General features: G+C 54.9%; 1 protein-coding gene across 2 annotated transcripts in view; it reads left to right on the top strand.

The window, feature by feature from the left end:
* ZC3H7B (zinc finger CCCH-type containing 7B) overlaps nucleotides 1-26328 on the top strand; it is a 62379-nt gene that overhangs the window by 16440 nt on the left and 19611 nt on the right. For both annotated transcript variants that reach the window (XM_014588692.1, XM_014588691.1), the window contains exons 2-9: nucleotides 8620-8678; nucleotides 13568-13601; nucleotides 13734-13931; nucleotides 17587-17667; nucleotides 18276-18332; nucleotides 24377-24419; nucleotides 25016-25209; nucleotides 25531-25852. In XM_014588692.1, coding sequence (XP_014444178.1) covers nucleotides 8626-8678; nucleotides 13568-13601; nucleotides 13734-13931; nucleotides 17587-17667; nucleotides 18276-18332; nucleotides 24377-24419; nucleotides 25016-25209; nucleotides 25531-25852 — 982 coding nt within the window. In that variant the 5' untranslated portion in view covers nucleotides 8620-8625. The remainder of the gene's footprint in view (nucleotides 1-8619; nucleotides 8679-13567; nucleotides 13602-13733; nucleotides 13932-17586; nucleotides 17668-18275; nucleotides 18333-24376; nucleotides 24420-25015; nucleotides 25210-25530; nucleotides 25853-26328) is intronic.

The following is a 26328-nucleotide window of genomic DNA, read 5'->3' as shown; positions in this document are numbered from 1 at the left end:
AGAAAGAAAATGAGAAAGCAAGCTGCCAGTTCCAGGACTCGAACGATGGTCGGCCATGTGGGAGTGTCCAACACCTTAACCACCACGCCACCAGCTGGCTCCAAAATAATAATTATTATTTTATTTAACTTTATTTATTTTAATTTGACCAGAGAGGTAGAGAGAGAGAAAAAGTGAGAAAATGAGAAAACAAGCCATCAGGTCTGGGACTTGAGCTGCAGTCAGCCATGTGGGAGTCCAGTGCACTTAACCACCATACCACCTGCCTGTCCAATGTTATTATTATTATTTTTTTAAGAATTAATACATGCATACATACATACATACCAGAGAGGGACAGAGTGAGCAAGAGAGAGAGAAAGAGAAAAAGAAAGGAAGCTGCCAGCTCTGGGACTCGAACTGTAGTCAACCGTGTGGGAGTCCAGCACCCTTAACCACCATGCCACCTGCTGCTGGCCCCATTATTATTTTTTAATTTGAGTAGAGAGAGGCAGAAAGAGAAAACGGGAAAGCAAAAAGCAAGTCACCAGGTCTAGGACTTGAACTGCAGTCTGCCTGCCGTGTGGGATTCCAGTGCCTAACCACCACACCACCTGCTGGCCCTTTCATGAACTTCTTGAAGATACTTCATATCTGCACACATTGTAACCAGATATGAGCACAAGGCACAAAATGTTCTCAAATCTGCTTTTTTCCCTTTCCTTCCTGAAGTATCTCCAGGATGATACAAATAGATTCAATGGCTACATTGTTTTCCATGGTACAGGTACATTATAACTTAACTAAGTCAAACCTTCACTCCTGATGTTAAGGTTGCTTCTAGCTTTTTTAGTTTTTTACTCTCTTCAAAATAATTCATGGGGCCGGCAGGTGGTGTGGTAGTAATGCAGCTGGACTCCCGCATGGCTGACTGCGGTTCAAGTCCCAGACTTAGCAGCTTTATCACTTTCTCTCTCTCTTTTTCCCTTTCTCTCTCTCTCTGTCTTTCTCTGGTCGATTTCAAATAAATAAAATAATTAAATAATGACAGTGAATAAAATTAAATTTAAAAAGTATATATATATTTTTGAGAGGTTTTTGCTATAGGGCGCGTGCGCTCGCCAGACAGACAGAGAGAGACAGAGAGACAGAAAGCGAGAAATCCCCCCCCAGGGGGGATGGTCATGCCGCAATCCCTTCTCCTCCATTCTCCTCTCGGGATCTTGGGCACGCACGCACACGCGCCCGGCGTGAATTTTAAGCCACCGGGTCCGGGACACGAACCGCGGTTGACTACGTGGGAGTCCAGCGACATAGCCATTACGCTAACTGCTGGTTCCCAATAAAAAATAATTTTAAAAATTCATGGTTGGGACCAGCAGATGACATAATGGTTATGTTGCTGGTTATGGGCCAGCAGGTAGCATGGTAGTATAAGGCACTGGATCCCACATGGCCAACTCCATGGCTCAAGTCCCATACCTGGCAGCTTGAAAAGCATGCTGTGTGCATGTGCGTGCATGCCCAAAATCCCAAGAGGAGACTGGAAGAGAAGGAATTGTGGCATGGTCATCCCCCTGGAGGGTGATTTCTCATTTTCCTTTTCTCTCTCTTTGCCAAGCACATGCACCCTATGGCAAAAATCTAAAAAAATTTACAAATGAGTAGAGGTTTATTCAGCTAACAGTTCTGGAGGCTGGAGTGTCCGAAGTCTGGAGCTGGCATCAGGCTGGCTACGCCACAATGGGGCTGGCAGGGCAGAGGATGCTGGGTGCATCAGGCGGGCTACACCACAATGGGGCTGGCAGGGCAGAAGATGCTGGGTGTATCAGGCTGGCTACACCACAATGGGGCTGGCAGGGCAGAGGATGCTGGGTGCATCAGGCGGGCTACACCACAATGGGGCTGGCAGGGCAGAGGATGCTGGGTGCATCAGGCGGGCTACACCACAATGGGGCTGGCAGGGCAGAGGATGCTGGGTGCGTGCAGAGACCTGGGGCAGCCCTCTTCCTTTTAGAATAGCCTGCCCTCGTGGGAACTAACTCCTTATAAGAGCTAGAGCTCGCTCTTACCTTGACACAGCGTCGGTTCTTTCACCAGGGTGATGTCTCCATGATCTAGTCACCACCCACGAGGCCTTAAAGTTCTCACCAGCTCCCAGAGTCGTTACCTGAGGGACCAAATTCCAAAGCGTCAGCCCACAGCACCGCTGTGTCCATCCGCGTGGGCCGCCATGGTAAGGCACCGGAGACGGAGTGCCTTAACAGCAGAGGTGTATTCCTCACAGTTCTGGAGGCTGGAAGTCAGAGACCAATTTTTAGCCAATTTGGGGTTTTGGGGGAGAGGTTTTTGCTATAGGGCGTGTGCGCTCGCCCGAAAGAGAGAGACAGAGACAGAAAGCAAGAAATCACCCCCTGGGGGGATGGCCACACTGCAATCCCTTCTCCTCCATTCTCCTCTCAGGATCTTGGTCATGCACACACATGTGTCTGGTATGTTTATCAAGCCACCTGGTCTAGGACTCAAACTACACAGTCAGCCAGCGGGGCTCCAGTGTCTTAACCACCTGCTGGGCCTACCAGAATGAACTTTAACATCCATATTTCTTTTCTTTTTTTTTTTTGCTCACAAAGAGACAGAGAGAGACAGAAAGCAAGAAATCACCCCTGAGGGGGATGGCCACGCCGCAGTCCCTTCTCCTCCATTCTCCTCTCGGGATCTTGGGCACGCATGCACATGCGCCTAACATGAGTTTCAAACCACCAGGTCTGGGACTCAAACCGTGGTTGACTATGTGGGAGCCCAGCAACATAACCATGCAGCTTCTGCTGGTCTCTAACATCCATATTTCTGCTAACAGTTCCTTCACAGCAATCCAGGCTTTTTCTAGTATGAGCCTCAAAAGACCTCTACCCATCACCAAATCCAAAGGCTTTTTTTTTTTTTTTTTTTTTAAATAGGGCACATGCACTCACCAGGGAGAGACAAAGAGGGAAAGTGAGAAAGCACCCCCTGGGGGATGGCTTCGCTATACTGCCGCTCCTTCTCCTCTTGGGATTTGGGCGGCATGCATGCACCCACGCACACACGGGAACCTTGTGTGTTTCTCAAACTTTTGGGTCTGGGACTCAATCACACACTTGGCCATGTGGGATCCAGCCTTCTTAACCTCCATGCCACCTGTTGGTCCCTAAGCCATTTTAAATTGAAGGATTTTTTTATAGCAGCCTCCTACTTGCCAGCACCAAAACCTGTGTTAGTTTGTTCAGGCTACTGTAACAGAGTACTGGCTTAGAGCACCCCTGCCATGGCCTCGTTCATCTAAATGACCTCTTTATCGCCTGTCTCCAAATATGGGGGTTAGGGCACCAACATACGAATTTAAGGAGGGGACACGGATATTTAGTCTATAACAGTTCAGAATTTTCTTCCTCGGGGCCAGCAGATGGCGTCATGGTTACTCCCACGGGCTGACTGTGGAGGCTTGAAACTCACGCCTGTGTGTGTGCATGCGTGCCCCAAATCCCGAGAATAGCGAAGGGATTGCAGCATTGCTACACCCCCAGGGGATGATTTCTTGTGTTCTCTGTCTGTCTCTGGCGAACACACGTGCCCTATTGCAAAAATCTCTCTCAAAAAAAAAAAGAAGAAGAAGAAGAAGAAGAAAAAAAACAACAAATGTTTTTCCTGGAGGAGGAAACTGAGGAGAGAGGGCTGTTTTGGGGAGGTAGGTCCTGCCATGCTGGCAGGGAGGAGGCTTACTTTCCCAGCACATTGTGTTTTGTTTTGTTTTAGAGAGAATTTTGCTATAACGCACATATGCTCGCCAGAGACAGAGAGACAGAAAGTGAGAAATCACCCCTGGGGGGATGGTCATGCTGCAATCCCTTCTCCTCTCAGAATTTTGGGCATCTACACACATATGTACCTCGTGTGAGTTTTAAGCCACCATGTCCAGGACTCGAACCATGGTCAACTACCACATAACCATTATGCCACCCATTAACCCTGACCCCAGCACATTGTTAACCAATCAATGGGAGAGGCTGGCAGGTGGTGTGATGGTTAAGGTGCTAGACTCCCACATGGCAGACTGTGGTATGAGTCCCGCACCTGGTGGCTTGCTCTTTTACTCTCTCTCTCTGCTCAAATTGAATAATAATAATTACAAAGTAAACGAATCATTCTTTTAAAAAATAATCACGCTGGGAATGTGTGCTTGCATGCCCAAAATCCCAAGAAGAGCATGGAGAAGGGATTGCAGTGTGGCCCTCTCCCTGGGGAGTGATTTCTCATTTTTCCTCTGTTTCTCTCTGATGAGCACGTGCTCCCTATGATAAAAAAAAAAAAAAGGCCATCCCATGCCCATGCCCAGACCCTTTGCTTTATTCTGTTTCATTTTTAATTTTTGTCAGGGAACACGTGCACTCACCAGAGAGACAGAGGACTGAAGCACCCTATGGCAGCGCATTGTAACACCACAGTTCCTTCTCCACCATTCCCCTCCTGCTAGGATTTTGGGCATACGTGCATGTACCCAGCGTGTTTTTCGAGCCACGCAGTCTCGGACTTGAACCATGCAGTTGGCCATGTGGTATCCGGCTCCCTTAACCACTAGGGCACAAGCTGGCCTCTCTAGTCCCTTTCAACCTAGGCTCACTGTGACCTTAAACACATTTCTTTCCTTTTCTTTTTCTTTTTCTGTTTTCTTTTGCAGAGGGCATGAATACTCACCTGAGGGAGAGAGGAGGAGAGGGACCGGGAAAAGCGTGCCGTAAAGGGGCACGGTCACAGTGCAGTTCCTTCTCCCTTTCTCCAGCCTGTTGGGGTTTTGGACACATGTGCCTGGCGTGTTTTTCAAACACCAGGGCCAGGATTTGAACCATGCATTTGGCCATGTGGAATCCGACTTCCTTGCCCACTAGGTCATGGAGTGCGCCCTGAACAAATTTCATAGAAAGTGATTCATTCTGTATCTGGCCCCCTTCCCACTCGGTACAGGAGAGGTGGGCATGTTATGATGTGTGCTGGGTGCCTACACCAGGTAGGACAGCTGTCAACGTTGATTGGACTGAATGAAATCCTCCCTTCCTGGTCTCCCTTTGTCCTTGGCACAGAGGAGACCAACTCACCAGTGTGGAGGAGTAGAAACTTCTAGAAGGGGAGGCATGACAGTCCCTCCAGCCTCCTCTGCATCCTGAGCCCCGCTGACCCGAGCCTCTGACTTGGTGTTACTTAGCAGTACTGTGTCCCTGAGTGACAGTTACACTCATGGGGGAGGGTGGTCTTTTTTAAAGAATTATTTATTTTTATTTTGCTTATTCATTCATTTATTTTAATTTAACCAGAGAGAGTTAGAGAGAAAATGAGAAAGCAAGCCACCAGGTCTGGGACTCGAACTGTGGTCGGCCATGTGGGAGTGTCCAGTGCCTTCACCACCACGCCACCTGTTAGTTCCAGCCCACCATATTTTTCAAGCTGCCATGTCTGAGACTTGAGCTGCGTCCCCTGACCTGTGACATGGTGGTGTTTGTATTACTGTGACTTTGAGCAATAGTTTCACTCCATAGAGGAGGGCAACGTGGGATCCAGCCACTGAGCCTCTGTGCCACCTGCTGGCCCAGCGTTCATTTTCGAAACTATCACATAACTCACCCAGAACGTCTCCTCTCTCTTAACAGAAGCCAACTCCTGTTCATCCTTCAAGGCTTAATTCAATCATTTCCCCCTTTGTGAAACTTCGCTTGCTTGTTCTCATCCCGGTCTACGTTTACTACCCAAGACTGGCTTGAGTGCAGCCGCTGGAACATTCGTCCATGTCTGTCACTGGTCACGAGGCCTGGCCAGGATTCTGGAACACCGACATTTAATGCGTGTCAGATCGAATGTCTGGCGTAGGAATTCTGACCTGTTAGTAGCCACCACTTGTTACGTACCTGCTACGGACCAGGCCTTGACACGAGCCCCTCCCATCTGTTGGTCCCGTCAGTGGACACTCGCTGTCCTTGTCTTACAGAGCAAGTGTTGCTTAGGGAGGCAGAGTAGCCGGGCAGGGTCACCCGGCCAGTCTGTGAGGTCGGAGGTGGGTGCATGGCAAGGCTCTGTGAGGAGTCTTTGCACCTCCTGGAGCAGAGAACACGCATTCCTCGGTGGTGCTGGTAACCGTCAGTCTGCTCCCGTCTCCCTGTGGCAGCGCTTCTCTGCCACTGTGGTTCTCTGGGAGAACTACAGGGTTCTACGAGCAGGCTTTTTTTTTTTTTTAGTTTATTTCTTCCATGAGTAGAGAGACAGGGACACAGAAAGAAAGAGAGAGCACCTCCGACAGGGCCGTGACCCCACGGTCCACCCCCAGGCTTGGCCTGCCTGGATCACACGTGCACTTGGCATGTTTGGAGGTCTCTGTCGGCCCCACAGCGTGCGTTTCCACTGTGCCACCACCTGGCCTCTGCGCCGTGTTGGGAGGGCGATGGGGCTCTCACTCCCTGCGGGGTGAATGTGTATAGGTGTGTGGGAAATTTGCTCAGAGGTAAAGCAAGCTGACCGAGGTTCTGGGGGGGGGGGGACAGAGTCTGATTTATGGGTTCAAAAGATTCTCCCATGATGAACTCAGGGAGGTTGGGGGTGTGAGTGGGCAGGGAGTGACGGTCGTCTGGGGACAGGCAGCATCGCCAGGTGGTGGGAAGGGACAAAGGCTGGACTGTGACCCAGGTCAAAATGGCAGGGTTTGGTGGTCATCCGCTGTGGCCGTGCCCCATGGAACCTGTGGTCAGGCCTTCTCCCTACCCCCCACCCCAGCAGCTTCCTGGCCAATGCGAGGCCACACTGTGAGGTGCGGGGGGGCCCCCCCTTGTCCTGGATTAGCACCTCCTCAAGGGCAGGACCCGGTCTGCCCCCTCCGAGGCGCCCCAGGTCAGGGAAACCTCAGCTGGAAGGGTGTGTCTGGGTCTGCAGGGAGACCAGGACAGATGGTTGGAGGACAGGTGGGACTCCCTGGGCAGGATGGAGCCGAGCCTGGCAGGACAGGCGGGAGGAACCACAGGGTGAAGGCCAGGAGACAGGAAACCCAGTGACCTATTGTGGTTGGGGGCCTGGAGTGGGTGTGAGGAGGATGGGGGCTTGTTTACCCACAGGGAAGCTCAGCAAGAGGCCACAGCTGCTGACCTCCTGTGTCAGTGATGCCGTCCCAGAAATACCTGCAGTTTCCACAGGAGGGAGGGTGGTTGGCACCTTTTCCCATGGTTGTCTGTTGATCTGTTGGGTGCTCTGCACGTGTTGTCACCTGACCCCTCATGACAGGCCACAGTGGCTAGAGCTGCCATCAGCCCTGTTTTCCCACTAGGGAGACAGGTCCAAAGTCACGTCCCGTCTTAGTATGACATTGCACTGCTGACGGACGCCTGCGGCCGGGCAGCCCATGAGCGTGGAGGTGGGTTTGGGCACATGACTCTGGTGGCGGGAACGTCCGGAGCGGAAGCCAGGCCTGCAGTGCCCGTGGCGCAGGGCAGATCTTGAGCACGGTGGCTCTCTGGACGCCCCTCCTTGCTCTGGTCTGTGTCCACGTGGCTGCCACTGCCTCGTTCCTCTCCTCATAAACCCACCAGCTCTCAGCCATGGGGACTTGCCGTAATGAGGATCACACCCAGAGGTGCCACCCAGGGGTACCACGAAGGGACATCGGTACAGTACAAACAAGTTCTTACATGAGCCTTTGGAGAAACAAACCATTGTCTAAACCACAACACACAGTGTGAACGCTGAGATCCATGCCCAGGTCTCTGTGTCCACAGACGACTCAAGGCCGCTGGGAGCAAGCCGACAGGCTATGGACACGTGGCAGAGTTTCATCGTGCGAGGACCAGTTTGTCTTTCTTATTCTCCCTTTCCCTCCCCCACGTCCTTCTTTGTTAAGAAACAGGGTCTCGCTCTATTGTCCAGCTTGGCCTTGTACTCGTGGTCCTCCTGCCCCAGCCTCCTGAGTAGCTGGGATTACAGATGTGCCCACCGCACTCAGCTAAAGACTAGTTTATCTGCCAGACAAAACACTCCCTGAGGGCAGCACCCGGGCTAGAACTACCTCTAGCATCCCCAGCGCAGGCCTCGGTGGCCAGATGGCAAGGACTGGCCAGCCACCAGGTGGTCCAAGAAGGGAGGATAGAGGCTGAGAGGGCCCCTCAGGTCCAGAGGCTCCCCTGAGCCCAGCTTCACACCTTGTCTGTGCCATGGCGGCCACTAGGTGGCCATCTACTGCCAGGCATTCCTCCTTGGGCAGCCATCATGATGCAGAGAGCTATTTGTGGGTGTGAAGGAAAGCGTGTCCTGAGTTCAAATCCTCCCTGTGATTCAGTTCCCTCCCTGGTCTGATGGGGATGAAACAACATTCCCTCCAGAAGGGCAGGTGGCCTCCATGACCACACCCACCAAGGACACCATGTAAGTCGGAGTCCAATGGGGTATGGCCTTGGGGGCATCTGGTCTGATCCAGGTGGTCTCTGTAGACTCTGAGATGGGTCACGGTCCTCAGGGACCCTCTGCCTACCCATGTGGTGGGATGAGAGTGGGAGTGAGAGGGGCCCACGCAGGGGGTGGGATGGCTAAGACCCAGCCCCCGTGACTGGCTGGCGAACTGTGCTTTCTCCCCAGAGACTGATGGAGAGGCAGAAACGGAAGGCAGACATCGAGAAGGGGCTGCAGTTCATTCAGTAAGTGTGCGGGCCGGGCGGTGGGCGGGCCTCCTGGGGAGGGGTCTGTCCTCCGCAGCCACGTTCCAGCTCCCCCTTTTCTTGCTGTTCGGGCTCATGGACATGGAAGGTGGCGGGGACTGTGAAAAGGTGGGGTTGGCTAGGTCAGAGCCGGCGTGGCATGGCCATCAGCTGTACACGCATGCCCACCCCAGACCCTGGCTGTCCTCTGCTCTTGTCCAGTGCCTCGTTTTTCTTCACCCTGCACTTGGGCACGTCCACGCCCTGTTAATCCCCCTGCGTGCCTGCACATGGCTAATAAGTCACGTTTTTGCTTTTCAAGCACTGTTGTCCCTTGGGCTCTGTGCAGAAAGAGCCATTGCATCCATCTTTTTTTTTTTTTTTCATTGTTGGGCATGTATACACTCACCAGAGAGGAAAGAGAGGGAGAGGGAGACAAAGGGAGAGGAAGGAGAGCACCTGCCGATGGGGCACGGTCACACCCAATCCCTTCTCGTTTCTCCGTCCTGTTGGGATTTTGAGCGCGCATGCTCATGTGCTTGACATGTTTTTTAAGATACTAGTGCTGGAATTCGAACACGTGTCTTGGTCTGCCACATGGGATCCAGCTGGGATCCAACCTTCTTCATTTCAGTTTTGCTGTAGGGCCAGAGAGACAGAGAGAGGACGAGAAATGACCCCGTAGGGGATTGGCCATGCTGCAGCCCTTTCTCCTCCATTCTCCTCTCAGGGTTTTGGGCACATATGCACACGTGCCTGGTGTGATTTTCAAGCCTCTGGGTCTGGGATTCAAACCATGCAGTTGGCCATATGGGATCTAACCACCTTAACTAGCTGCCACCTGCTGGCCTAGGGACCCAGCTTTCTATGCACAGCACTTAATACTACAGGGGTGACTTCTGTCATCTTTTTAACCTTCACAACAGCCCAGTAAAGTAGGTGGCCTTATTTCTGTTTTGCAAATGAGAAAGCTGAGGCTCAGAGAGGTCAGGAAACTTATATATGGTCATACAGCTATTGAGTGACATTCTAACCCAGGTCTGGCTGACTCTAAAACCTATTTCTTTCCATGAAATGTCCCCCAGCACACACATAACAGATTTTTAAAAATTGTTTTGTTTCTTTTTGTTGTTTTTTTAAGAGAGATTTTTGCTATAGTTCATGTGTATTTGCCGGAAAGACAGAGAGAGATAAAGAGACAGAAAACGAGAAATTTCTCCCTAGGGGAATGGCCATGCCACAATCTTTTATCCTCCATTCTCCTCTCAGGATCTTGGGCATACACGCATACGCTCCCAGTAGGAGTTTTAAGCCGCTGGGTCCAAGACTCAATTGCGGTCAACCACGTGGAAGTCCAATAGTGTAACCATTATACCATCTGCTGGTCCCAAAATTGTTTTTCTTTATACACAAAATATTTTTACTAACCCTTTTATTTATTTATTTATTTATTTATTTATTTTTAGTTTTGCTATAGAGCATGTGTGCTTGCCAAACAGAAGGAGAAAGGGAGAAAGCATGCCCTCATGGAGGACAGCCGCACCGCAATACCCTCTCCTCCATTCTGCTCTTGGGGTTTGGGGCACACACATGCACCTGGTGTGATTTTTAAGCCACTGGATCTGGGACTTGAACTGCGAGGTTGGCCACATGGGATCCAGCTACCTTGGTGGTCTTGGTACCCATGCCACCTGTTGGCCCCTACACACAATTTTTCTTTTTTCTTTTTTTTTTTTTACTTTAAGGCATGTGCATTTGCTGGAGAGAGAGAGATAGAAAGCAAGAATCCCCAGGGAGGATGGCCACGCTGCAGTCCCTTCTCCTCCATTCTCCTCTTAGGATTTTGAGTACACATGCACATGTGCCTGGTGTGAGTTTTAAACCTCCGGGTCCGGGACTTGAACCACCATCAACTATGTGGGAGTCCAGTGATGTAACCATTACACCATCTGCTGGTCTCCCACACAAAATATTTTTACTGGCTTTATTTTTTACATCTCTCTGAGACAGATCCTCAGAGGCATATTGATCATGATGCCGAGGAGGTTTACGCTTCTCGGCCTCACTCAGCCGCACACCTCCCAGGTCCTGGAAGGCGGACCCTAGCAAACTGCTCTTGGCCCTGTACCCTTTTTCTTAAATAAGGCTCCCCACAACACTGAATACGCCCCAGCTTTGTCCTCTCACGTGGGCCTATCAGGCGCTCCCTGCCTTTTCTCACCACAGTGCCCCAAACTGCCTTTGCACACTCTCGGTGTCCGTGTTGCTGGCGTGAAACGAGTGTTGACGTTAACATGACACTCTCTCTCTTCTCAGCTTTCTTAACCTCTCTGAGCCTCAGCTTTCTCATCTGCAGGACGGAAATAAGGCCACCTACTTACTGGGTGGTTGTGAAGACTGAAAGATGGTGGGTGTACAGGGCCCGGCCCGGAGCCCGGGAGACAGCTCACTGTTCCCAGCTCCCGAGGGTGCCCAGAGCTGGGCTAACTTGATCAGGGTTCTCATCCACCTAGAACTCTGCCCCAGGGCCGTCGCTCCCTCTGATCATCCCCACGTGGCCGCTGGCTACGCAGCTGGCCGCAGTCGCCCCAGGAGATGTGGGCACCTGAGCCCCTGCCCTCCTTCCACTTCACTGGGGGCCAGACTTTGTCATTTGTGAGGGTGGGGTTTGATTGCGGGTCAGTGCACAGATTTGCTCAGAGGTCGATCTGGTGACCAAGGCGGACTTGCAACCACTGTTTTCTCAGGAAGAATTCTGTCTTTAACCTAAATGCCCTCTCTCTGTGAGTGGAGCAGTGTGGAGCCACTCCCTGTCCTCGTTCTGGCAAGTCCTAGCCTCCCCTTGCCTGTGAAACCCACATAAGGCCCCTTCCCTGCAGGGGCGTGTGAGGTTGAAGAGGCCGGATGGGTTCTTGCGTCCTCCTCCCCGTTTCCTGAGGAGGTGTTCTTGGGAAGCTCTGTGTCCGTGGGCCCCCTGCGGGACGGCGCTGCGGGGCACACAGTAGGCGTGCTCCTCTGAGTGGTGTTCACGCTCAATAGGGCCCAGAACCTGCGGGAGGCGTTGAGTGAGTATGGACGGGGAGGGGGTGGCACTGGCTCACACAGAGCCTTCAACTCCAGGCTCATATGTCTTTAAGACAGGGCTGTGACCTCGACGATGAAGGTGATGCTGAAAGGGAGAGCTGGAAGCTGGAGACCAGCTAGGAGGATGGTGTCAGGGCTGTACGCTGGACAGACACCTGTACCAGCAGTGGCAGAGGGACGGGCCTGGCCTCTGATGACAGGAGGCAAGTGGGAGGGTGGGACGGCGAGCCCGTGTGGCAGTCAGGGGCTCGTCTCACACACACAGGCGTGCATGCATGCACAGGCGTGCACACACACAGGTACACGTGCACGCACATGCACACAGACAGGGTCTCATCTCTCGCCATCTCTCCCTCCCTAGCTGAAGCTGCTCTTTCTTTCCCCGTGTTGGGGGTAGCATCAACAATGCAAAGAGCCCCCCTCTCCTCACTCTGGCCCTGCTTCTGATGCTGACCTGCCATGTGACCTTGGGCAAGTCACAGCCCCCCCAATGTGTCTCTCCTCTGTGTGAAATGAGGGGCCGGCAGACAAAGCCCAGCTTCTCTTCCAGTGCGGGCACTCAGCCGGGCAGGTGTGCTGCAGTTCTTCTGGGAGGTTGGTTTCTGCCACACCTGCCTGGCCTTGCTCCGCTGCAGGAGAGGAGAGGGTGCCCAGACCCCACCCAGTTTGTTGGTCTGGCATGAGAGGATGACAGACTTGGTGTTTTTTTTTTTTTTTTTTTTGGAGAGGTTTTTGCTATAGGGTGCATGTGCACTCCAGAGAGACAGAGAGATAGAAAGCAAGAAATCACCCCCCTGGGGGGATGGCCTTGCCAGAATCCTTCTCCATTCTCCTCTAGGGATCTTAGGCACACATGCACATGCGCCCACTGTGAGTTCAAGCCACTGGGTCCAGGACTTGAACCATAGTCGACTACATGGGAGTCCAACAACATAGCCATTGCACTAACTGCTGGCCCCCAGACTCGGTGTCTTATGGACATGGACAGAAGGGCAGAGGCTCCCCAGCCAAGGGCCCCCGAGTGGAGTCTGCTGCCCAGCCCCCACTCCTGCACTCCTCCCCACCAGGGCCTGCAGGTTTGGTTTGGCAAGGCCATGGTTGTCTGCATGTTCAATTTTTTTTCCTTGAGGAAAAGAGGAAGCCCTCACAGGGTCTGGTCATGCTGTGACCCCCTTCCTCCAATTGGTTGGCTCTGGCCAAGCCCACTCACACAGCTTGCGTTTCTGGCTGACCGGGCTGGGAATTCAAACCGCGGTCTCCACGTGGGATCTGGTTTCTCTTGAGTAGGCATTACTGCTACACCACGGAGCTGGCTCTAGTTCATTTCTTGACAATGCTTATACTTCTTGCCATTTTCTGTCACTTACCCTGTCTTCGCCACTTCTGCTGCGGGAACCCTAACCCCATCCTTTCTTCCTGGCGTTGAGCTGGACTGGAGCTCTGTGGGTCCTGCCAGGCCAGAGTCTATCTCCTCTTCCTGCAGTTTTCCAGCCGTGGGGGCCTCTTCAGCCCGACCTTGGCTTCTCCTTCGTCCCCTCATGTAACTAAGGACTTGGTAGAGGCAGAGGATGGCTGGAGCAGGGAAGGCCTGGCTGCCAGACCCCGGGGAGACTCAAGGCCTTCCATCACAAACAGAAGGCCTGTGTGGCAATGTTGCTGTCCCCTCCCTAGTCCACAGGTGACGCCCAAGGTCTGAGCCAGAGGGCCCTCTCCTGGCATGACCTCTGGCCTACAGCTCTGGCTCCTGGCACCGGAGACTGGGACCCTGGGCTCACCTAGATCTGTGCCCTCTCTTTTCCTGCTAGGTCGACACTACCCCTAAAGCAAGAAGAATATGAGGTGAGCGTCAGCCGCTAGGCTGGGCGAAGGCAAGGGGTGGGGGCGTCTAGGGGGCAGGGTTGTGGGGCCATATGCCAGGGCTGGGGCTGGAGGGAGAAGACCCCCTGAGCCCCATGCACCCTGCCCCGACAGGCCTTTCTGCTCAAGCTGGTGCAGAACCTGTTTGCTGAGGGCAATGACCTGTTCCGGGAGAAGGACTACAAGCAGGCGCTGGTGCAGTACATGGAGGGGCTGAACGTGGCCGACTACGCCGCCTCCGACCAGGTGGCCCTGCCCCGGGAGCTGCTGTGCAAGCTGCACGTCAACAGGGCCGCCTGCTATTTCACCATGGTGAGCCCGACCCTCCCTCCTCCACCCTGCCCGGGCCACCTGCTGCCTCACCATGGTGAGCCCGACCCTCCCTCCTCTCATCTCCCCTCTGTCCTGGCTGCTATTCCTCTGAAGCCCAGGACCTGCGCCTCCCCCTCCTGTCTAAATCTGACCGCGAGAACATCTGGGCGCGGTCGGCAGCTCTCCATCCAGCTGCACCACAGGCCCACTGGAGAGCACGAGGCAAAGTTCTCAAGGAGAGACTGATTCCCTGGCCCCGCACCGGATGAGTTTAGTCAGCATCTCGGGTGACCCTGGGCCTCTGCAGGAGTCCAGCTTCTCTCTCCTCTCTCTGGGCCTCCCCCTTCCCATCCTATCCCCTCAACCTCAGTCTCCTCACTGTCTCTCCGGGCTCAGTCTCTGCCGGGGGTGGCCGAGCTGCAGTTCGAACCCAGCCTCCTCCTCAGCCCTCCTGCTCTGCCTCTGGTCAGTCCTCCCTCAGGTCCTGGGGCAGTTCGGTCACACCGCGGCCACCGTGCCATCAACGTGTGCTCCTCCAGAGATGCCCGTGGGCCTCCCCCTTCAGGCCTTGTGTGCACACAGCTCCCTCCTGGTTGACGTCTCAGAGCTGTCATTGCTCCCTCCACCTGTGACGCTCTGAACTGAAGGCACATGTGGACAGAGACTGAGTGACAGGGCTCACTGCCGTAGCACCCACTGGCCCCTGCCACACGGTCCTGCCTGTCCCCTGCAGCCCCATCAGGTGGACGCACTGACTCCCTGGGTTAGAGTCTGAACACCAGAGCACCTCCGGCCTCACTCGGAGCACTCGCCACCGACCACTGCTCCGCCCGCCCTCTGCAGGGAGGGAAGATGGTGTTCAGTCCGAGGTGGGGTCAGCGCGGGGAGGCAGGGGCACAGGCCCTGACCAGTGAGCCGCCTGCTGCTCTCTGGCAGGGGCTGTACGAGAAGGCGCTGGAGGACAGCGAGAAGGCGCTGGGCCTGGACGGCGAGAGCATCCGCGCGATCTTCCGCAAGGCGCGTGCCCTCAAAGAGCTGGGGCGCCACAAGGAGGGTTCGACCCTCACCTGCGCCGGGCCACCCCTCTTCCCGAGCCTTGGCACCCCTGTGACACAGAGGACCCTGGGAGTAGCTCTCACTGAGCTCTGCTGCGTGCCAGCTCACCCAATCCTGCCACAGCCCTGAGAGGTGCACGCTGCTGTTTCCCATTTCCTCGGAGAGGAAAGACCGTACCCGAGGCCACAGGGGCTGGGGGTGGCCGAGCTGCAGTTCGAACCCAGGCAGCCTGGACCTAGTCAGTCCTCTTACCCTCCATGCCGAGGACAGGGGTGCTGTGAGGATTTGAAGGAGGCCATCTGTGCCGGGGTCCTGAGGCTGGGAAGTGACCAGTGGAGAACAAGGGGCGAGGGCCCACTCAGAGCGGGGCAAGGGCCCCTCCCCATTCGTGCACTCAATAATAAGTATTTTCTTTCTTTTTTTAAAAAATAATTATTTATTTTAGGGAACCAGTGGGTGGCATGGTAGTTAGGGTGCTGGGCATTACCACGTGGTGACTACGTGTGACCATGGTTCAAATCCTGGACCTAGTGGCTTGATTTCTCACTTTCCCTCTCTGTGTCTCTCTCTGGTCAAATTAAAAATAAATAAATAAATGAATAAATACAATTAAATAATTCTTTTTTTAAAATTTATTATTATCATTGTTATTTCGATTTGACCAGAGAGAGAAAGAGGGAAAATGAGAAAGTAAGCTACCAGATCCGGGACTCGAACTGTGGTAAGCCACAGTCCTTTGCCAACCACCATGCCATCTGCTGGCTTCTTATTTTCAGTTGTTGCTATAGGTGCTTGCACTCGCCAGAGAGAGGGAAAGTGAGAAATCACCCCTGGAGAGATGGCCACACTGCAATCTTTACTTCCATTCTCCTCGTGGGACTTTGAGTATGCACGCACTTGCACCCAGCATGATTTTCAAGTCACTGAGTCCAAGACTTGAACTGCTCAGGTGTCCATGTGGGATGCGGGCCCCTTAACTACCATGTCACCAACTGGCCAGAGCTTATTCTCGCTTCCCCAGTTCAGTTTAGTTCACGGTAAGACTCTGCTGCGTCAACTAGCCCCTGGCCCACAGGGCATCTCGTAGTGTCCATAGCAGACCCACATCTGGGTCTCACTGGGCACTCACTCAGGAGGAGCCAGAGCAGCTTCGATCCCCTCCCAGGTAAAGAAACTAGGACCCCGCCCCGAGAAGCCCATGCGTGCCTGAGGAAAGTACTCAAGCCAAGGGCTCCTGGCCTTTGACCAGTCTGTGTTGGGCAAATACTGAGCTCCAGCTGAGCACTGGGGACCAGAGGTTCGTCAGAGGCAGACCCTGGGCTCCAGGAGCCTGTCAATGAGGTGAGCAGACAGAAAAATGCACGGGATGTCGCAGCGTCCCCTGTGCCTTTGTGGCCTGGACCAGTTTGACGTCACCAGTTTCTTTGTTTAGGGAGTGCTCTTCCCCATCAGACTGCACTCTCCATGAGACCTGCCCGTGACCCTGTCCTGAGTGGCAGCCTGGCACATAGCCCCTGCTGTTACAGACTCGGGGAGGAGGAGGACGGGTGCCCTCCTCCATCACTAACCGCGGGCCAGCCGCTTTCTCAGCCCAACGCGCCCTTGCCCCTTTGGGTTCATAACGATCCTTTGCACAGCCCATCTGCCCTCGTTTGCCAAGAGTTCAAGACATTGTTTGGATAAAAGCCAGTTGTATGATTCCAGTTACGTAAGAGAAAGAAAGAGAGCATATCCACAACACAGAACTAAGCGGGGCCAGCGCCATGGCCTGGTGGTTAAGGGAGCTAGATCCCACACGGCCAACCACACGGTTCGAATCTTGGTCCCAGCCACTCGAAAACAAACCAGCCAACAAGGTGCTGGGCATGTGTGCATCAGTTCCAGAAACCCTGACAGGATGCAGAAGTGGAGGAGGCCTTGTGCTGTGGCCACGCCCCACTGGGAGTGAGTTCTCCTCCTTCCTCCCTCTGGCCAGCGCGCATGTCCTCCGGTAAGATGAAAAACAAACAGACCAGAACTGAGCATTCCTTGTAGGTCTTTATGCCCAAATACCTACAAAAGTTCTGGATGGGAACGCAGCTGACCGCTGGGGAGGAGCCAGGGCAAGGGTGGGCGGGGCACAGGGAACTTGGACTCTCCAACATTTCAGCCTTCTGCAGTGACGTGGTTGCCTGCTGAAGTTTAGAATAAAGAGAATATTAACGTTGAAACAAAGCCCGGCTGTCATGACGTGCTGCTGAGAGGCTATGGGCCTGACCACAAGGGAGACCTGGGTTCAATTCCGGGTCTACCCCACAGCCAACATGGTGTGTGCACCTGTATTCCCGGTAATTCAGGGAGGCCCAGGCAGGAGGATCCCCAGTTCAAGGCCAGCGTAGGAAACACAGCAAGACCCTGTCTTTAAAATGTGTATATTATTCCTTTGCCTTCCTCAAAATATTGGGGAACAAGCATGTTGTCTCAGGTCACCTCCCCAAACCCCACTTTCCCACCTGTAATGTGGGGTGGCCATGCCCACACCCCACCCCTACACAAGGCTTCATAAGGTGTCCAGTGAGCCGGTCCGACTGACCCAGCCCCCATGTCTTGCCTTCTCCAGGATGAAAGTGTTACCCAGCTTGGCCAGGAGCTGGCTCAGAAGCTTGGACTGCGAGTTCGGAAGGCGTATAAGAGGCCCCAGGTAGGTGGACGCCAGGACCCGTGGTGGGTGGGGGTGGAGATGAGGTCTGCAGGGAGGGACCTGCCACGACCTGGAAGGTGTGTGAATGGCCCAGGCCGGGGTAGGACAGAAGCGACTGACAGCAGGTGGACTTTCCTCTCTGTGGGCTGAAAGCCCTGGGTGACCACCAGAGGCTTTGGAAGGGGAAAGAACAGCAGACTCTCTAACTCACCCGAGATGCCACCTGTTACAGACCGCTCCTTCCCTTGGCCTGGCCACTTTAACCAGCCTGGGGATGGCCCGGGTTGACACACACGCCCTTCAGCCTTACGTTCTCAGATAACCCTGCACGGTGCATGTTTGAAATGCCAGTGTCTGCTGGGTGCGTTTCAATCCACGTGTATTTATTTGCACTTACCGTGTGCCAAGAAGCTGCATGTAGAAAGCTCAGCCACGGGCTGGCCAGCGGTGTGGAGGTGACTCCCCGCAAGCCTGGAGGCAGGGATCCTCGGTGGACCCTGCACTCTCAAACCACCCATGTTGGGGCCCCTCCACTGCCCTAGCTGATAGGACTTTGAGCATCTTTCCAGAATCTTCATCTCTTGCCACCTCTCTGCAATCTCTGGCAGGAATTGGAAACCTTCTCTCTGCTCAGTAATGGCACTGCGGCCGGCGTGGCAGATCAGGTAGGCTGGGGCTAGGGCCCCAAGACCCCTCCCCACCCCCGTGCCATCCTATCTTGGTTTATCTATTGCGAGAGCTGTGGGTTCACTCTCCAGGGTGTAAGTGATGCCAGGGATCAGGTCCAGGCCAGACTAATGGATCGGGCTCTCTCCTCATCTCTGTTGCTGTGGGCCAGGCTTATGCCCTTACAAGGGGGCTGGCTGACAGCCTTGGCCTATGCCGGAAGCCTGAGGACAGCACATGAAGGACTCAGGAGGGACCAAGAGGATCCTCCTGCACCACAGGGGTAGGCGGGGAGAGTTGCGCCTGCTCACGGAGCGCCTGCTCAGACAGGGCCGTGTGTGGTCCTGGAGGCCTTACTGTTTCCTTTCGCCTCACTCCTACTGCCATTGCCACTGTCTCTCCAGTCTTCTGCAGGTTCAGGCCTCCCCACCCTGCCTTTTACCTGTCTCTTCACTTCCCAAGGCCCAGCCCCTCACTGAGACCTCTCCCGCTACCTCCCACCCAAGGACTCTGTAGGGGAAATGCAGATTGGGGAGGGAGAGCTCAGACTTGGACTCTGACAGATAAGAGCCCAGCTGGGTGCCAGCAGGTGGCATGATGGTTGAGGGGGTGGACTCCCATATGGCTGACCACAGTTTGAGTCCTGAACCTGGCGATTTGCTTTCTCATTCTCCCTCTCTCTTTCTCTCTGTGTCTCTCTCTGATAAAATAAAATTTAAAAAAAGGTAATAATAAACATAAAATAAAATAAAATAAATAATTTTTTTTTTTTAAAAAAGAGCCCAGCTGGACCTGTGCTGGTCATGGTCTTGGGCAGGTCCTTCATTTTTTTTTTTAAAGATTGATTTTATTTAACTTTATTTACTTATTTTTTAAATTTGACCACAGAGGGACAGAGTGTGTGTGTGAGAGAGAGAGAAGGAGTGAGAAAGTAAGCCACCAGGTCCAGGACTCGAACCGTGGTCGGCCATGTGGGAGTCCAGCACTCTTAACCACCACACCACCAGCCGGCCCCCAGGTCCTTCATTTTTTTTTTTTGGAGAGATTTTTGCTATAGGGCGTGTGCGCTCGCCAGACAGACAGAGAGAGACATAGAGACAGAAAGCGAGAAATCACCCCCCAGGGGAGATGGTCACACCGCAATCCCTTCTCCTCCATTCTCTTCTCGGGATCTTGGGCACGCACGTACATGCACCCGGCGTGAGTTTTAAGCCACCGGGTCCAGGACAGCAACATAGGCATTACGCTAACTGCTGGTTCCCCAGGTCCTTCATTTTTGAGCCTCAGCTTCTGAGCTATGAAATGGGGGTATTCTTGGGACCAGCAATTGGCATAATGGCTATGTCGCTGGACTCCCATGTAGTCGACCACAGTTTGAGTCCCAGAACCGGTGACTTAAACTCACATTGGACATGTGTGCTTTCTGTCTCTCTGTCTCTCTCTGTCTGTCTGGTGAGCACACGTGCCCTATAGCAAACACCTCTCCAAAAGACAAAGAAATGGGGTGTTCTTACCTCCCAGCCAAGGCAAGGGATGGAAGCACTTCATAAGCTGAGAAGGGACCCCGTGGGGGTGGGGGTGGACAGTCAGTGCCAACAGCAGCTATGCTGTCAATTCAGGGCCTCCCAGGGGCTTGGAGGGCCCAGCATGAACCATGGAGTCCCCACCCCACCCCACCCACCACACAGGAGCGCTCTGCCTGGGACTGTCGGCTTTTTGGAAAGAGGGAAAGACTGAGAGTGCTCATGGAGCCTGTGTCCTGCCACCTCAGGGTACTTATGGGGAAACTGAGGCCCCGAGTGGGACAGGGCTGGGGCCAGGGCCTGGGCCAGTGTCACACGTGAGGCAGCAGCAGGCCTCCCTTTCGCCAGAGCTTTACAGCACTTTCATTCATCCATTCATCCGCCAGAGTCCCACAGAACCCATCCGTGGCCCTGGGTCCGAGTTAGCCACATCCTTGCCCTCGGGGGCCTCCCCTGCAAGGCGGGCAGTTGGGGATTTAGGCCTGGGGCATACGAGGTGCTCAAGACAAACTAAGTTTTAAGTGGATGAATGAGTGAGTGAACAATCTCGATTTCATAACAACCCTTGGAGGGGAGTCCTGTTTACCCCGTTAGGAGGGAGAAGCCAGCCGTGGTCCAGAGAAATTAGTCTCTTCCTAAGGTTAGCCTCAGTGCCTGCCCTGAGCTTGATCCTGGGCACATGGTACACAAAACAAGCCTGGGCCCTGCCCCCCAGGAGCCATGATCCAGGGTGGAGGGACATTAACTGGTCACTTCTGGTTATAGACCAAGATGAGAGCTATGGGGAGCAGCAGATGTCATACTGATTACATCGCTGGACTCCATGTAGTCCTGTGGTTTGAGTCCCGGACCCGGCAGCTTAAAACTTGTGTGCATGCATGTGCGTCCATGCCCAAAATCCTGAGAGGAGACTGGAGGAGAAGGGCCATCCCCCCAGGGGGGTGATTTCTCACTTTCTGTTTCTCTCTCTCTCTATGGAGAGCACACATGCCCTATAGCAAACATCTCTCAAAAAAAAAAAAAAACAAAACCCGAGAGCCATGAAGGCATGTAGGGAGCTGTGGCCGTTGGAACTGGTTTTAAAAAGGACGTTAATGACGTTTGAGCTGAGGCCCGAAGATCGAGGGGTCAGGCATGTGCAGGTGATACAACTTTCCAGACAGGGGGAAGGTACGTGCGAAGGCCCCGAGACTGGGGGGAGCTGAGCGGGGGGCTCCAGAGCAGAGGAGGCAAGGCCCTGGCAGGTCTGGAACAATAGAGAAGTCAAACCACTTGGTCTCCAGTGAGGCTCTGCGTCTTCATATGAGCATTGGTTAAAGGAGGGTAGCAGGGCCAGTCAATGACCTGGTGGTTAAGGTAGCTGGATAGCACAAGGCCCACTGCAGTTCAAGTCCCAGACCTGGCAACTTGAAGAAACACACCAGGCATATGTGCATGTGTGCCCAAAATCCCGAGAGGAGAATGAAGAAGGGACAGTGTGACCATCCCCCATCGGGGTGCTTTCATCCTTTCTCCCTCCCTCTCTCTGGCAAGCACATGCATCCTCTGGTATGCTTTTTAAAAGGGGGAGGTGATAACATTGATTCTGTTCATTAATCCAGGGGATACTTGAGGCCCTCTGTGTGTCTGTTCTTGACCTGGGCACTGGGGTGCTGCAGGGTGGGAGCTGCTCATCACAGCAAGCAGAGGTGGGGCGGGGCGGGCATAGCAGATGCTCAGGTATTTGCTGACTGACAAGATGACCACAGCCTGAGGGCCACAGTGGATGTCGGCAGGATGCCTGCTCTGTATTTATTTGGCACCTCCCGTGTGGGCTGTGCTCTGCCCAGAATGCAGCTCGTGGGCCATAGATGGCACCATGCTGGGCACCAGGTCTCCCAGCCTCTTCCAGACCCTCCACCCATCCCTGAGAATTCACAGCCCCTACCACATTCACAGAGATCAGGGCTGGTCCTGGTCTGTGAGAAGCCCAAGCAGAGTGGACTGCATGGCGGAGGGGCCCAGGTCACACTGGCTTCACTCAGGTGCGGTGTGCACATGCATATGTGTAGGTACATATACATAAACACACATACATGAGGCGGGTGGCCTTCCAGCAGAGCCCCTGGCCTTCTACAAGTTGTACCCAGACAGGTGTGAGCAGTGGCTGCTGGGAACCCTGCGGGGCTCACCAGCATGGGAGTCTTAGCCATTCAGTCTGTCTGTCATCCCACACACGTGTCTAGAAGTAGGGACGACAGGGCTGTGTCCCAAGAGGTGGGTACTGCCCTGCAAGGCCCAGGTCTGTGCAGCAGCTCCACTTGGCAGCGAGGGGAGCAAGACACAAGAGGGCTGTGAGTTCTAGGGACAGAGCCACAGCAGCCTTGGCTGGAGAGGAGGGTAGGGAATGGCACTCATGGCTGGGAAACAGCCTGAGCGCAGGCCTTGAGGTGGGAGAGGGAGATCCCAGACCATGAGAGCAGAAGAGCTTGAGTTCTGCAGCTGGATACATTTTGGTTCAGACCCTGGTGCACCCTCTCTCTGCGTGGCTCTTCTCAGGGCCTGGTGTCCTGAATTATTTTTTTGCTTTTTGTTTTTTTGTTTATTAAGAATTATTTATTTACTAGTCTTTTTATTTGGAGAGGTTTTTGCTATAGGGCATGTGTGCTCTCCAGAAAGAGAGACAGAGAGACAGAAAAGGAGAAATCTCCCCCAGGGGGGATGGTCACGCTGCAATCTCTTCTCCTCCATTCTCTTGGGATCTTGGGCACACACGCACATGCGCCCGGTGTGAGTTTAAGCCACTGGGTCTAGGACTCGAACTGCAGTCGACTACGTCGGAGTCCAGCGACAGAGCCATTACGCTAACTGCTGGTCCTCCTTATGGAAAATTTTTAAAAAAGAAAAGAGTGGGACAGGACCAGCAGTTAGCGTAATGGCTCTGTCGCTGGACTCCCACGTAGTCGACCGTGGTTCGTGTCTCTCTATCTCTCTCTCTCTGTCTGGCGAGCGCACGCGCCCTATAGCAAAAACCTCTCAAAAAAAATTTTTTTTTCCCATAAGGTACATGTGCTCAACAGAGAGACAGAGAGAGGGAGAGAGGGAAAGTGAGAAGACAAGCCCCCAGGTCCAGGACTTGAACTGTGAAAAAGCTCTCAGCACAGCACCTGCCGGGGAGATGGTCTCTGCAAACTTTTGTTGCAAAATGAATGTTACTAGCAGGAGTCCATGCAAGGGCGCAGGAGAAATGAGCCTGGAGGGGAGGAGGACTGAGGAGGTGGTTTTGGCCTGTGGGGCCTTGGGACACGGGCAGCACCTGGCAGGGAGCATCCAGCTCTACCTAGAGCTGTCCATCTGGTGTCTCCTGTCGCTAGGAAGTTCTGTTACTTTGGTGCCAAGAGCAGCCCTTCGGTCAGCATGATGGTTGAGTGCATGTATTTGCCATGTGCTCCATGCTCAGGCTTGGCCAGGAGAGGAGTGGGGGAGGGATGCTCTGTGGGGGTGGAGCTGGGGAGCACCCAGGCCCAGGGGTGGGGTCTGGGTCAGGCCACCCAACTCTGACCTGTGAGACTGCCTTCTGGCCTGACGTCGGTGGACAGCGTCTCACAGGTGCCTGGACAAAGGGCTCAACGTGGCGGCGGGTGTGAAGTGTGGCCCGGGCCTCATGTGAGCACGGTGCTGGACGAACCTGTGCTGTTACTGCTACTGCTGGTCCCCAGGAGAGGGTGGCTCCTCCCCCTGCCCTCTGAGGGAGCACCCACAAGGCTGAGGCTCCCAGGGCATCCGCCAGACCTTCAGGACTCGGAGAAGGGAAGGACGTTCCGGGTAGATGAGTGTAAGGTGGAGGTGGGGGTGAGTGTGGGGATGTGCTAGGGCCTGGCATGGAGACCAGCGAATTAGATCCCCAGCGCACCCTGGCCAGCCTTCTGGTGGCCTGGGCTTAAAATGTGTGTCATGCTCCTAAGAGCACGTGCCAGGGGCTTCCCGTGTGCCCGCCTCTGTTCTAAGCTCTTGCAGAGTCACGTCAGGAGGAAGACGATGGCAAGTCCTCACTTTGCAGGTGGGAAGACAGGCCCGGAGAGGAGGAGGGACTTGGTCAGGCCACAGAGCACCTTCCCTCCAACAGAAGGACCCCACCTGGCTGCCCCTCTTGTCTGATTCCGGGGGGCGGGCTGCGGCTTTATGGGGAAAGGGGACACCAGTGTTTCAGGGAATGGACCCATTTGTCTCTGTGCATAGTGTGGCCATGGGGTGGGAGGGACGGGGATACTAAAACCCTCCCCAGGGTGTGGGCCCTACCTTGTGACTGGTGGGGAAACTGAGGCTCAGAGATCTATCCCTTCCTGGGCCGCAGTGAGGGTCACTGCTCCCACAGCCCGGCTCTCGGTTCCCTTGCTGGGCACCCTGGAGTGAGCGCCCTGCTCAGTGTCCTGAGTGCTCATCGGTGCTGGCACGTGGGCAGGACCGTGGGCCCTGAGTGCCGGCACCATTACCTTCCCAGCCTGCCTCTGCCTGACCCTCCACATCCTTCCTCTCCACAGGGAACTTCCAATGGATTGGGGTCCATAGATGACATCGAAACAGGTAGTGTCCCTGACAGAGAGGGCCAGGCAGAGGTGGGGCCCAAGGGAGGGCTCAGCCCTTCACACCGAGGCCCTGGTGTCAGGCGAACCCTGCCGACTGCCACTCCCGGGGAGCCCTCGGCCCTGGAGCTGCCCTGGAGCAGGAGAGGAAACAGTGGGTTGAGGACAGCAGCTTCCTGTTACAGAGGGGACAGCCCTCCAGGGAGTTAGTGACTGTCCTGGGCCTGTCACTTCTGGCCTGCCTGTCCCCAGCCCCAAGTTCACCTCCTTCAGAGGCCACCTTTCCCTTTCTCTTCCTGGCTGGCTCCCAGGAAGGACTGCATATTAAAGGTGCCCTCAGCGAGGCCCTGGCTTGCCCTCCGGGGAGGAGGTAACATGGGGGCTGTCGAGGCGCTGAGCCAGGGCCATCGGGGAGATGCCGTAGGACCCAGAGACCCTGTCCCACCCAAGGCTGCTGCCACGACTGTGGCTGAGCCTCTGCTGAGCAGGCCAGCAAGGTTCCCGGCAAGAGCCAGGAGAGAAGGGAGGGTGTTGGGACCCACCCCCGTTCCCACCGAGCAGCACCCCATTCAGCAACTGAGCCCCTGCCACCCACAGACTGCTACGTGGACCTGCGGGGCTCCCCAGCCCTCCTCTCCTCCACCCCCACGATGCCCCTGTTCCCTCACGTCCTGGACCTGCTGGCTCCCCTGGACAGCAGCAGCAGGGCCCTGCCGGGCACCGGGGGCCTGGACGACTTCTCTGATGGGGATGTCTTTGGTCCGGAGCTGGACACCCTCCTGGACTCGCTGGTGAGCAAGCTGATACCCTCCTACTCCCCTGAGCCCCCTCCCACCCAGCACCCCAGGGTCCCACTGGACATGGGAGGAAAATGGTCTCCATGTCACAGGGTGGGAAACTGAGGCACAGGAGGAGGCCTTGGGAGGGACTTGGGATGAATGAAGCTGCAGGATGTATCCCTGAAGGGACTTAGAGCCCTGGCCCCCTCGTCGGCAAGGCGGGGGCTAAGTCCCAGAGGGCAGCCTGCTTGCTTCCCAGAATGCCCAGCTCTGCCCAGGCCAGCAGGTGGTGTTCTCCTCTGACGCCCCCCCTCGCTCTTCCCTGCCTCACAGTCTCTGGTCCAGGGGGCCCTGCCTGGCAGCGGCGTGCCCAGTGAGTTGCCCCAGCTGATACCTGTCTTCCCCGGTGGGACCCCACTGTTGCCTCCTGTGGTGGGCGGCTCCGTCCCCGTCTCCAGCCCACTGCCCCCCGCCTCCTTTGGCCTGGTCATGGACCCATCCAAGAAGCTGGCTGCCTCCGTGCTGGACGCCCTCGACCCCCCAGGCCCTACACTGGACCCCCTGGATCTGCTGCCATACTCAGAGACACGCCTGGATGCCCTTGACAGCTTCGGGCCAACCCGAGGCTCCCTGGAGAAGCCCGACACCTTCACAGGTGAGCTCGGCGGGCACGTTCACTCTTGCCCCTTGACAGCTTGCAACGTGCCGTCATAGCTAGTCTGGAGAGAAGCCGGGGTTGCAGCTCCGTACAAAGCCCGGGCCCTCCCGCTCCAGCCTCTCTACACTGCGTGTCCACCGCACTCCACAGGATGGGGCAGGGGGCTGGGAGTGGGCGTCTCGGCCATGGTCAAACAGCAGCTATTTGCTCCGGGTCCTGGGTCACCAGCTAGGGGATGCCACAGGATGATCCCGAGGCTGGGGCAGGTAGGTGCGAGGCCGCAGCTCCTTCCATACCACTCTAGGCTGGGCGCCAGGGATCAGAGAGGACATAGCTCCACATGGGCCCTGGTGGGACTGGCTCTGAAGCAGTCAGACATGACCCTGGGTACTTGTGATGGGGCTGCAGGAGCAGAGAGAGGCTTCACTCAGCCTTTTTTTTTTTTTTTTTTTTTTGTGGGGTTTTCGCTATTT

The sequence above is a fragment of the Tupaia chinensis genome, unplaced genomic scaffold, assembly GCF_000334495.1.
Source record: "Tupaia chinensis unplaced genomic scaffold, TupChi_1.0 Scaffold000294_5, whole genome shotgun sequence".
Taxonomy (NCBI): Eukaryota; Metazoa; Chordata; class Mammalia; order Scandentia; family Tupaiidae; genus Tupaia; species Tupaia belangeri.
Note: the sequence above shows the minus strand (reverse complement) of the source record. Positions and strands in the feature narration are given on the sequence as shown.